Source organism: Rutidosis leptorrhynchoides, chromosome 8 (assembly GCF_046630445.1).
Source record: "Rutidosis leptorrhynchoides isolate AG116_Rl617_1_P2 chromosome 8, CSIRO_AGI_Rlap_v1, whole genome shotgun sequence".
Taxonomy (NCBI): Eukaryota; Viridiplantae; Streptophyta; class Magnoliopsida; order Asterales; family Asteraceae; genus Rutidosis; species Rutidosis leptorrhynchoides.
This window is the reverse complement of record NC_092340.1, coordinates 16033296-16046330: the sequence shown is the minus strand read 5'-3', so window position 1 is coordinate 16046330 and position 13035 is coordinate 16033296. Positions and strand designations below refer to the sequence as shown.

Genomic DNA, 13035 nt, shown 5'->3' with positions numbered 1-13035 from the left:
TTCTGGACCAAATGGTGCTTTGGGTCCACTGGGCATGAAGCCCACTGTTTGTTACGTTAGATCTTCTACAACTTCGGGATTTTCTGTTTAGAGCTTGTGATGGTGTGTATGTTTCGGTTCCGGTTTCGGGAACATGCTATGTACCCTCTACTTCTTCGTGCTCAATTGAAAAAGGGCCCACTATTTGTGGCGATTTTGGACCGGTTTCAACAAATTTTCAGAACCACATTAAATTTGCATCCGTGGCGTCTAAATTCGATAAACAGTTGGTAAATAACCATTCGTCGAGGATTTGAGTGAGAAGGTTTCTTCTTTTGCTTCGGATTCTCCTTTTGTATAATTTGACGAAATAATGAACATGGAGGTTGAAGGGGAAAAGGTTAACGCTATTTCAATCAATTCAAGGGATCCACTAAATGTTTCCATCAAGGTAAAAAAAAAATACGAAAAAAAAACTGATCCAAGGAGAGAAAATGAAGCAATTCGAGATTTTCATCAAAGAAGTTGGATCTCATGTTTTGTGTTAGTTTTTATCGTCGTTTTTTCGATGGTTCCAAATTTTAATGTTGGTGTTGTAAGTTGGATGCCCTATACTTTTACGTTTTTTGATTCTTTAGGCCTTGATCTGTGTATCAGTCTTTGTTATATTTGTTTCCGTCGTGAGCTCTTGTTAGGTTTGAGTCCATATTGAGCTCCGTAGTTTTGTTTGTACGTATGTACGTTTTTAGGGGTCTTATTATTCTATTGATTCTTCCATTTTTGTATATAAGTTAAAACGTTTTATCACCCAAAAAAATTCGACTACCCTCATTAATCTTTGCTTTCATTTACTCCAGAATAAAAGAAATAAAATAAATAAATAATTCATATGACTTTACATCTTCAGTTATTCCCGCCTATCCATCAATCGCCTCCCAATTTGCTTCTGCAGTAATCAGCGGCGAAACAATCTACTGAAAATTGTTCGTGCGTATCGATTTTACATTGTTAATTTAATGTATTTGTTGTGTATCGTGCTGCTTCTTCAAGAATTAGAACCCTAAATCAGAATCGTAGAGGTATGTTTTGTTCGTTGATCTTATCATATCTGAGAATAAGTGTGTAGCCCTTAATCTCAATCAAAAAATTGGTTAATGTGTCAATTTTTATTATTTAAAATGTCAATTCTCATGTTTAAAATGTCAATTTTACCCACACACCTTCAGTAAGCTGATACCAATTTGTGTATGCTGTAAAATTTCGGGTTCCTTGAATCCTTTCCAGATCCCTCTCTATGAGTTTTAATCTGGAAGTTGGTAATTTTTTACATGTGGTGATTACTTGTCATCTGAGGTATTCTTATCTTCGAATATTAGATGTGTAATAAATTGTATAATTTGTAGATTTGAATTATTTACATAATTACATGTTATTACATGTTGTGAAACTTTATAAGTTGTTTGGTTACTTCTTTGCCAATTTCTTATGTTTTTAGTGTGATCGGTCATTTTGTGTAATGAGGTGATTTACTTGAGATAAGGGAATTTCAAGTTACGCTCAAAGAGTTAGGAGAGTGCGGAGTGCACGCTTGTTAAGCATACTTGATTAATCCATGTGAAAGGTTGTGTTGTTTAGTTAGTGTCTTTTTGACCAAAAGACACAATTATTAATGAATGAGTGTAAGCTTTTCATGAAATGGTACAATTTCATATGAAGTAGTGTAACTTTTCATGGTACCATTTCAAGAAAAGTTGTGACCATTCATGGTACCTTTTTGTCCAAAAGGCGTGACCATTCATGACACCTTTTCACCAAGAGGTGTAATCTTTCATTCTCTATAAATAGAGAATAATTGTCTCATTTTCTAGATGATGAAAAATTGATCATTCACAATATACAAATTATTTATGTTCTTGACTTCCAATTTTAATTGCCTATATTGGAGTTGTGCCTTTGTCTTATCCCGAATAAAGATTTCGTGTAACCCTAAGGCAATATATGTATAGGGTCGAAATATTTTATCGCGAAAGTGACTACACGATTCAAAGGTTTATTCGGGCATTCAAACCCTATTATCCAACATCTTAGGTTTGCTAAAATGGAAGTTGGAACAACATATGTCATACCATATGACATATTCTTGAATATGAAGAGTGTCTTCAAAGGTGAGAGGCTACGTTTAATTCTTTTTTATTACATCCATGTACTAAATAGCACTTAAATCTTATAGGAAACCTATGTAAAAATATTAACTGAGTTTACACAAAGTGATGTACAAAATTCAAGAGAAGGTATAAAGGACGTATTAATGTTTATATCTTACTTGCACAAATTAGCGGCTCGAAGAATAAAAGCCGAGATGGTTTCATGGTGGATATATTAGGATTCTGACGTAGAAGTGAAGCGCTGGCAAAGCTTACCCGATAAGCTTCAGTTTAGCCATGAAATAGCTGAGATTGTTTGGAGGGTCTCGGTGGAATGTGTAAACTGATAGGGACATAAACTTATATCTCATCAATCAGTTTAGCCATGAAATCTGATAGGGACACCAACTTATTATCTCATCGATCAGTTTGCACACTCAGGCCCTTCGAAACATTTCAACTATTTCATGGGCAAACTGAAGTTAATCGAGTACGGTTTGCCAATATTTCTCTACTACGTCAGATTTCCAATATATCCACCAAGAAGCAACCCCGACTTTTATTCTTTTAGCCGCTAATTTGTGCAAGCAAAAAATAAACATTAACACATACTTTATACTTTCTATTGATTTTTGTACATCCTTTAGTGTAAACTCATTAAACTTTTTTACATAAGTTTGTATCCCCTATGAGATTTAAGTACTAATTGGTACATGAAATGTAATATATAAAGAAAGGAAAAAAAAAAAAAAAAACGTAGCCTACCGCCATCAAGGTCACTCTTCATATTCGAGAATATGTATAAATCTTTTCATTAAATTATTTGGTTAAAATTGAGTTTAGGTTATAAAAAATATGAATAAAAATCGAGTGTTGATATATATATATATATATATATATATATATATATATATATATATATATATATATATTTCCGAACATCGATTTTTTTTCATCAGTAAATTATTTATTTCAACGACCCTAATCATTTGCTTGTAACACACACGTTCGGGCGGAAACCCGAACCCGATAGACGGTAGTCGGGAACAAATCCATTCGGGCAGTGGTCCGGGTAGAGGTCCGTGAACGAATCCGGTAAAACCTCCCTATAGGGTCAATATATACCACCAATATTGGTGTTTAATTGGTTTAAAGAAAATCATGTCATCCCTAAGGATCGAACCTGTGACCTCTCCTTATCCCATAGCACAAAATATATAGAGAGAATTGTTGGGCTATGCCCGCAAATTCCGAGTGTTGATATTTATACTTGTAATTAATTTTGATAATTTCACTTTTAGTACCTGTATGATTCAGTGTATTTATGGTACAAGTACCTTATGCATAATATAAAGTTGATTTATCAAAGTAAAAGGTGGATATATCACTACGTATAATAATTTCATGTGAGCACTCATTCCCTCCATCAATTGATGATAAGGCTCAAGTTAGTTGCATGGATATTAATTATTTAAATATTTTTTTATTATGATTGTTAATTGTTATTACATTATGCACGGCAGAACCAAGAATTTCTTTCACACGGAGTTATTTTTTGTAAAGCGTTCACATTCACTGCAATTTTTTTTTGACAAAATATGGATGTTTCTAGACAAAATGTAAAGGTTTTTGGGTAAAATATGAAGATTTTTGAACAAAAAATGAAATCTTTTGTACAAAATTGAGACTTTTGAGGCAAAATATGAAAGCTTTGGAGACAAGATATGAAAATCCAAAATTTTAAACATGTTCAAATCTACTAGGCCTGGGCCCCCTGGTCCTTAACTACTTTCATCACTGCCCAAGAGTACACCGCACACATTTCTGCTCATTAAACTCAACTTCAAAATTTACTTTTTTTAATTCAACTTTTTCAAAAAACTGAGTAACAATTAGACCATTCCTAACGGGTCCTAAGTGACCCCGTTACTTGTCCACTTGGCACCAGAAACGCCGGAAAATGGCCGTAACCAGGCGGCACCTGGTGGCGTCAGTTTCGCGTTTGGGGAGAAGAAACGAGCGAGGTCACGGCTGTTTCTTCTTTTTTTTATTTTTTTATTAATTTAAAAATATTATTTTTATCCCCATTTAATACTTAACCCAATTAGATTTTAACACATCATCACAATACTTCAAATTAACACCAAAAAGTAACACCACCAATACTCCACTCAACAAAGTAACACGTCATACTCATCCAAAAAGTGCAAAAAAGGCAAGTAACATGAAAAGTGACACCGCTAACCATTACAAATGGTCTTATTGATCTTTCCACTACTCACAAGTTCCATTCACTTTTCAAAAATTCATTCATACACCACAAATCCATTTCGTTTTCAAGAATTCGTCAATTAAAGAATCGACTTCAACATTCGTGATCACAATACACTCGAGTTCAACATTCCATTTGCTCTTCCATTAACAGAGCTTATTGTGATCAAGAATGTTGAAATCGGGTTTGTAATGAACGAATTCTTAAAAATGGAATGAGTTTGTGGTGTATCCGTGTATATGAATGATTTTTGGAAAACTGATTGAAATGTGTAAATAGTAGAAAACTCAATATTTGTTACGTAGTTTTTGGGGGAAAATTGAATTTAGAAGTTGAGCTTAATGAGCAAAAAAAACGGTGGGGTGTACCGTTAGAGTGTGTATTTAATGTAACGACAGTAACAATAAGAAAAATATTGTAATATTTAATATTTACCTAATAGATTTGAGACACGTTAGTATTATTGGAGGAGTGAAAGTTCAAATGAAATCTTATTCATATGATTTTATTTTAGATATCTAATGTTCCCGACTTATCTCGTTAAGTTCACTGTGCAACACTTAAATCTGTATTAACCTATCTTGGACCTGTTCACGATTCAAGTAATCAAAAGATAACATAACTCATACTAATTTAGTGAACTTTACAAGAGATAATACTATAACTTTGAGGTGTGTTGTGGTAAATGAGACTACTCCTATTTATAGTAGTTCAATAAAAAAAATGAACGAGTAGGATTAAAGTAAATAAATGGTTAGAATGTAAGTACTAAAAAGTTATGTATGTACATGGATTTCTAGATGTTTATGAAGTTTCCATATCATTAGGAGAAATTAAAGAGTTCTGGAGAGCTTACATAGAATTCTCGGGTCTTCCTTAATTTGGGTTGAAAACTCAAAATTGGATCATAAAAACTCAGTGATTTGAGACACTTTTAATGAAATATTTTTTTTATTAATCTTTTATACTTTTTAGTAGCACGCGTGCATATTTGTGAAAAGTAAGATGGGACATCAAGTCGTCTACATTCTAAACCAATTACATGTACATCTTTGCATTACAAATTTACAATTTATCTGTAATATCATTCATCACGTTGCTTCCCCCTCTTTGCCCTATTTTGTTTTCCCCTAGATCACGCCCATATATATCAGTTTATCTTCAATTTAAGTCATTGGAGTTACACTTATTAACTAGTTGAAGTTCAGACCGCGCGATACGGCGGTTGCTGTTGTGTGTAAACTTCAAATATGCTGTTGTGTACTACTTCGACTTGTTCATCTCGATTCGTTGTTTTTCGTGATGTTTTGGATCAAGTTGCTTCACAACGAATGCTAATCGAAGCACTAAGAATCTGTTCCAAGTTTCAATTTGAAGTAATTCGCGATTTTAGATTATTATTTTTTTCATTGGATATTACCTCAATTTTAAAAAATTTGAACACACAATCATTTTTGCGAGCAAAAATTAAATTGCAATCCTTTTCGGGCTTGTGCAAATTGAGGGTTACCTTGATTGTCAAAGTGGGTAACTTATGTTACATTTTCGGGTCATTTGCCCTAAAATATATAATTCAATAGGTAATGCAGTATCTCATAAGAACTCAACAAAGAAAACCACCTAGAGCATGATACCATAACTGATTTTTCGTAGAGTGATTATTCATCTATTGTATTAGTTTACAGTTTACATGATGGAAGTATCCAAATGTCATGTTTTTTCCAGTAATGTGTGTAACTGAAACTCACTTGAAAGTCGCGGCCAACGCTGCACACATCTATCGAAGACATGTATTTGACACAAATTACAAATTATAACTACTTTCTGGTCTTACATAATAACTTGGCATTAGTACAACATTTACACTATGTGAATATAACAAATCAAAGAACGAAAAGGAACAAAAGAAACTAACAAAGGTTAGGTTACCTATTTGGTGTACAATAGGCTCACCGTTTTCTTCTTCGCTATCTTTCAGTCCATCAAAAATTTCATGATCATTAAACCCTGCACATGATCATTAAACCCTGCATAAAGAAATTCAAAGACACTTTATTTTCTAACGTAGGTTCGGTAACTAAAGCGTAACCTCCCAAATCTGCTTCGAGGTAACTACTGCAATAATATCAGAAACAAATGTAACTTACAATTGCAAAGTTAATCGTCTTTGAGACTTCCATTAAATTGGAAGTGTTACCTTGTAATTTGCAAGTCATGTCACATAAATACCGCATTATTTGACAAAAAAAATTACACACTGCCATATGTTGTCAAGTTAGTACCATCTGGTTTTGTAACAATGCCTATAGAGTATACACAAACGAATGCTACTTTACATGACACATCAGTGGTGAACGATTTAGTTTCCAATAAAGGTCAATCATAAAGCAAGAAAAAACATGAGTTTCAAAAACATATACCGAACAAAAACTAACCTTTTCAACCATCAAGTAGTTGGAACGCATTATCAATATCAATCGGATCGAACTGTCTTTGAAAGTAGTTACTTCCATAATGCCTCTTGAACGTCACAAACACACAGAAAAAACAAACAAATGTTTAATCATTTAGTGTTAAATAAGTGTGGTAAAAGTGCAGCCAAGAGAAAGGGCAACTTATCCTTTTATTGCTGATTTGTGGTTTCTGTTCACGTACATACCGGATGAACGTAATCCTCATTCCTTTGTCTTACAAATGTATTCTTTCAAATTTAGAAAACAAAAGTAGCAAAGAGGTTCATATAAATACATATTATTCTAACTAAGAGGTTGTGTATCACCATGGTTGCAAGTCTGTCTTACACAAAAAAGAGGGCTCGGGCATGAGTATAAAATTAAGCAACGGATAATGAGTTGCATGGCTGCAACTTATTCGCCCCGCCAAGTTTTGAACCCATTCATTATCATTGCTCAACTTAGTTCCTACATGTTGATCATCACAGCCCATTTAGGTAATAAAATTGATAATTCCAATCATGTATTCAGGGATCATCATGGCTGCAAGTTTAATGTTGTCATGCCAAGATATGATCCGATTACTTCCCATTGCAAAGCTCAACTCATAAACATTCGTTATCACAGCCTTATATGGTTGCACCACATACATAGTGCTGCCAACAAAAAACGCATGCCATTTTAACAACACAAATCTGGTAGACAGCTTACTAATAATACCATTGGAATACATATAAGTGATGGCTATACAACAAATTGAAACAACCTTCAAAACACTTTCAAACTCAAACTACGATTGAAATAACTTTGTTCATATATTCCAAAAAAAATAAAAATTACAAAACGCATTTTAAAAAATATCGCGCGTTGTTGCGGGTAATGGATTTGATATATACCATAAACAATGTTTCAATAGTTTATGATTACACTGCAAATTGACGATTAGTCCAAACCTAAATATTGACGTTTGGTCCAAACTTAAATGTATATTTTCCTATACGTTAAAAAACAAAAAAGCAAACATTGCAAGTACTAGTGTAAATTTGTGCTTAGTAAGATATACACCACAAAAGCTTAATATTATGTAAATAAAAAAACTTGGAAAGTACTTAAAAGACAAAAGATGTAACTTAAATGAGGATTGAACCCGCATGACCACCTAACCAACTTGCACTTTCAATTATTATATGGTAAATATATTATGTATATGTTGCTCAAAGATATGAAATGTGAAACAAAATAACGGCAACGACAATAAAACTGACTTGGCTTGTATTTGCTACTGTATTTGTGATTTGGGCCAGGTATGTTACTGCTGTTATCGGGTCAAATTTGCTATTACATTTGGGATATGGGTCTTGATTACTGCTACTGCAATTTGATGGGTCATAAGTTTGATCTGGATCATATATATTTCTACTCAAGTGAAATGGGTCAAAGATGGTATTAATATCAATTTAGCATTTACGTTATACCTTAATGACAAAACAACCCAAAAAATTCAACACCAATTTGTATATTTGTATAAGATATATAGTATATCAATTTTTGTTTGAAGTTAATTTTTTTTACTGTCTCATCCATCACAAAAAAATGAATATACCTATAAAAGTATTGTTAGTATAATGATGCATCTTGCCATTGTAGTGTTGCCACACACATTTGTGGCTAACTTGTTTTATTTTTTCTCAACCTACTCACGCCACAAACTTCATAAACCTCCATGAGAAGTTACTCCTTAAACTACCAAAACAAATTTGATCATCGAAGATTCACCAACTTATCTTTAAGTTAAACTTAAAAGGTTTGGTTTTGGAAATAAACATGTCATTGAATCTAGTCACATAAGTTTTGAAATACAAATAACCCGTGTGTTCTAAGGTGAAGCAGTTTTTACTCTTTTGAAGTGGTTAAGATATTCAACAAATCAGACTACTGAACAGAATCAAAGTTGTGGCACAAATGGACATGCACAAATGGACATTCAACTTTACATATTAACATATATATACACTAAGTACTTTAAAACGGGACAATACTTCAAAAAATTGTTACTGGCTTTTTCAGAATTGGATGAAAATGACCACCTAATATCCATCCTATTTCATTATCTACACATGAAAATGCATATACGATGTATAAGATACAGCAGCTGCAAATAAGTAAGCATTAGCACTTTCCTAATCGCGTATGTACCGGATGAATGTAATCCTCATTCCTTTGGCTTTAAAAAAAAAATGTTTCCAATATTTTCTCTCAAATTTAGAGAACAAAAGTATCATTGAGGCTCATATATATACACATAATTCCAACCAAGAGGATGTGTAACGCTAAGGTTGCCAGTCTTACTGACACAAAAAGAGGGTTCAAGCATGAGTATGCCTGGCAAACGGGTCAGGTTGGGTCGGTTTGGATAACGGGTCAATATGGTTTTGGGTTGAAATGGGTCATAGGTCAAACGGGTCAATTTTTTAAACGGGTCAAAATGGTTCAGGTTGGGTCGGTTTGGGTAATGGGTCAAAACGGGTCACAGGTCAGTTGGGTCAAATGGGTTACATCGCTTTTTTTTTTACATTTATTACATTATTTTAGTTATTATTATTTATTATATATACATAAGAACTATTAATAAACATAATAAATGATATAACCATAAATGCTTTCATAAACTTTTGACGGATGAAACATTTTGTGCTCGACCCATTTGACCCGTTCACAAAACCCATTTGACCCATTTCTATTTATTGATTTTTGAGTATTGATACCCATTAGACCCGTTCCTTCAGTTTTTTATAGGACTCAATAGGTTGGAGAGAAACATATTTAGATCTTTTTTTAAGTTTTAATTTACATTTTTAGGCTTAATTTTTCTCAAGACCCAATTGACCTGAAAGCTTGACCCATTTGACCCGAATTTGAGTGTATGGGTCACAATTGCCAGGTCTAAGCATGAGTATAAAATGAAGCAAACAGTGTACTAATTGAATGGCTTAAACTTTAAAATGTTTGACATTCAAATACTGATAAACGAATTATCTGCATCTTTCCCCACATTTGATGTAGATTTGGGCCGTGTCTTTCCCCACATTTGATGTAGATTTGGGCCGTGGAATTGAAACTAAACAAATAAATTAATGGAGGGAAATTGATCAAAATACACTTTTTTTTAAGGCTTCAAACAAAATACACTTTTTAAAAAAAATTGTCTTTTTACACCAGTCGGTAGACGGGATTTCTGTCTACCACCTTTATCTGTCGTCTACTACCATTTTTTACAAAGTAGTCGACGGTGAGATAAAGGTGGTAGACAGAATTCCCGTCTACTGGCAGTTTTCTACAAGGTTAGTAGACAGTGAGAACAAAGCAGTAGACAGACATTTACAAAGTAGTCGAATGTCTACTGCCTTGTTGTTACAGTCTATGCCTTGTTGTTGCTGTCTACTGCCTTGTTAGTGTCTACAAGACAGTAGACAGCAACAACAAGGCAATAGACAGTCGACTACTTTGTAAATTCTGTCTACCACCTTTATCTCACCGTCGACTACTTTGTAAAAATGGTAGTAGGCGACAGATAAAGGTGGTAGATAGAAATTCCTTCTACCGAATGGTGTAAAAAGACAATTTTTTTTAAAAAAAATGTATTTTGTTTGAAGCCTTCAAAAAAGTGTATTTTAAACAATTTCCCATTAATGCAACTTTAAAGCCCATCTAAAGTCTAAATCGGCCCAGGCCCGTAAAATTAAATCGAGCCCTAAACCTTGACCAAAATCAAATAGAAGAAGAAACACTGAATTGGTACAACGATGGCGTCTGCTAACAATGGCGTTATTGTTGATAGAAAACGAATAATCGTGTCGGCTCTCTATAAACTCAAATCAATGGATGCTGTAAGTTACATTTAAACCTTATGTATGCATTTTAAATCACTTGTTTCATATCTGATTTTAGTATTTGATGCTCGAGCTTATTATAGTTGTAAGTATTAACGGAATAAGGCGTATTTGATTACCTATAAATTTTATACTCGATAGGTATGATACTTATAAGCCGTTCAGTGCTTACGTTTTATACTCGATAGTATATTGTATTGTACACCCAAATTTAGTATTTTGACAGTGTAGATATACATATTTTTAAGTTTGTGCTGAATTAGTATTTTGTACGAGATTTTTTGATTTCTATACGAAATTCTTGAGTCGTCTGCGGAATTTTGATATTTCACAACTCTTATTTGTTGATTAGTTCATTAGTATGTTTTGCAAGTAGTTATTATTGCAACAGATTTTTGTTGCTATCTCTTTATGATCTTTCCTACGTCATGATACGTACTTGAGTTATTTGTTTTTTGAGCTTCATTGTATTTTTGTGTGTGTTAAACTTAAAATCAATGCATGATCCCAACCATGCTGAAGTTGTATTGTTTAGTGTGAATTTGGTCATTTGAAATCATCTGCTTTTGGTTTTCTGTATACATATTATATTCAGTTTAACACTTTGATGATCTGAAACAATCATCATTTTTCTTTCTCAGTCCGACTTGTAGTCTGAGATTTTTGTTTGTTGTAATAGGTATGGTTCATGAGTTATTCTTATTGACTTAAGATCTATCTATGGTCTATTTGTGTTCAACATCTTTTACATCAGACAAAATTCTTGGATAATGATCTCAAAAGCTCGAGTATTAACATCTCAAAAACTGCTTCTGAGTGTGAGCACAATGAGAAGATGAGTTAGTATAATTATTGACAATATGATATTGCATCCATAAACTACAAGAAAAAGTTCACATGAAAATACTGTTGTTTTATCGAGTCCCATGGATGGCTTCCACTTATGTGTTCTACATGGTGAAATAAACTAGCATTTGTGTTTATCTTAATGTTAAATTTATTTTTTTTGGCAGTTCAACAAGTGGGTCACTTTTGCAGAGGATTTGCCATTAGGTCCCGAGGGATGCTCAAAAGGTGTAATTACACAACTTCCTGATGACCTTTTGAGCCTAATTTACAGAAAACTAAACAAATTATGTGATCAAAGATCTTTCATCCGAACATGTCATCTTTTTCTTGATATCGCAATTCTAAGTTGTAAATGCTTAAAGGTTGATGATAATGATGTTACAACGAAATTACGTAAGTCATACAACCCCCTTGATTCAATTGTGCTTGGTAGATATCTTCATCGTTTCAGTCATTATCCTTCATCGATATCGGTTCTTAATCTTGATTTTAGTCCCATTACAGACAAGGGACTAGAAGCGTTAACAAAATATTGTAATAAAACCACATTGATGAACGTGAGTCTTAGGCGTTGCCGTCACATAACAAACACTGGAATTTTGTTTGTTAAAAAAAATTGTCCTCAACTTCGGGTACTCAAAATATCCAGCTGTAAAAATGTTTCTGGAGTAACATCCGAACAAGGTTTTTGGGCAACTTTGACTTATTTAGAAGCAGATTCACTGGCACTTTGCCCCACTGGATTTTTAAGTGGAGGCGGTCTTGAGTATTTAAATGTTTTTAATTTAAATGAGAATGGATGTAGTAATTTAGCATATATCGGTTCAGGCATCGCTAAAAACCTTAAAATCCTTTCATTTCGGAAGGGATCCTATGTTACGGATGAGTGCATAATGGAAATTTCAAAAGGGTGTCCTTTACTTCAAGTGTTGAATGTATCATCATGTTATAGAGAAGGAATTGGGCTCCCGGGTTGGGTTTCGATTGGATTGCATTGTCAAAATTTGGAGAAATTACATGTCAACAACTCCAAGGACCTTTGCGATACAGGATTACTAGCTTTGGGTAATTGCTCCAAATTATCTGTATTGTACATGTCCGATTGCCCAAAAGTTACTCCAGATGGGAAAAACAAATTCAAGATACAGAGACCGGATGTCAAGATAGAAACGACAATGGAGGTGCTATTTTTCCCAGAATGTACTACTTATTAATTTATTAATTTGCCGAGGCATTTGTATACACTAGTTAGTTTTTTTTCTTAATAATAATGGTTATTATGTTTTGTTTGTATTTTGGGTCTTATGTATTGTATGATGATGGTTTTGTGTCTTTATAATGTAAGAACCTCAACCGATATGCGCAAAGCGTGCAATTTGAGATAATGGACAAGAGTAATACGAAGTACAGAGTATTTGTTAAGATCAGATAGTTATAGTGAAACAATT

At 33.4% G+C, this 13035-nt stretch overlaps 1 protein-coding gene across 2 annotated transcripts; it reads left to right on the top strand.

The window, feature by feature from the left end:
- Positions 1 to 10630: 10630 nt before the first annotated feature.
- LOC139863102 (F-box/LRR-repeat protein 12-like) lies at positions 10631 to 12919 on the top strand. 2 transcript variants are annotated; one of them, XM_071851746.1, is made up of 3 exons: positions 10631 to 10735; positions 11752 to 11980; positions 12416 to 12919. In XM_071851746.1, exons 1-3 carry the CDS (start codon positions 10652 to 10654, stop codon positions 12799 to 12801), a joined length of 699 nt encoding a protein of 232 aa, XP_071707847.1. In that variant the 5' UTR covers positions 10631 to 10651; the 3' UTR covers positions 12802 to 12919. The 2 variants fall into 2 exon arrangements, with proteins under 2 accessions (XP_071707847.1, XP_071707846.1); XM_071851745.1 differs by having other exon boundaries at positions 11752 to 12919.
- The last annotated feature ends 116 nt before the right edge of the window (positions 12920 to 13035 follow it).

Coding starts and splice junctions, on each gene's coding strand:
- LOC139863102 (XM_071851745.1), top strand. CDS start 10,652: ATGGCGTCTGCTAACAATGGCGTTATTGTTGATAGAAAACGAATAATC. Junction 10,736..11,751: donor AACTCAAATCAATGGATGCT/GTAAGTTACATT, acceptor TTTTTTTGGCAG/TTCAACAAGTGGGTCACTTT.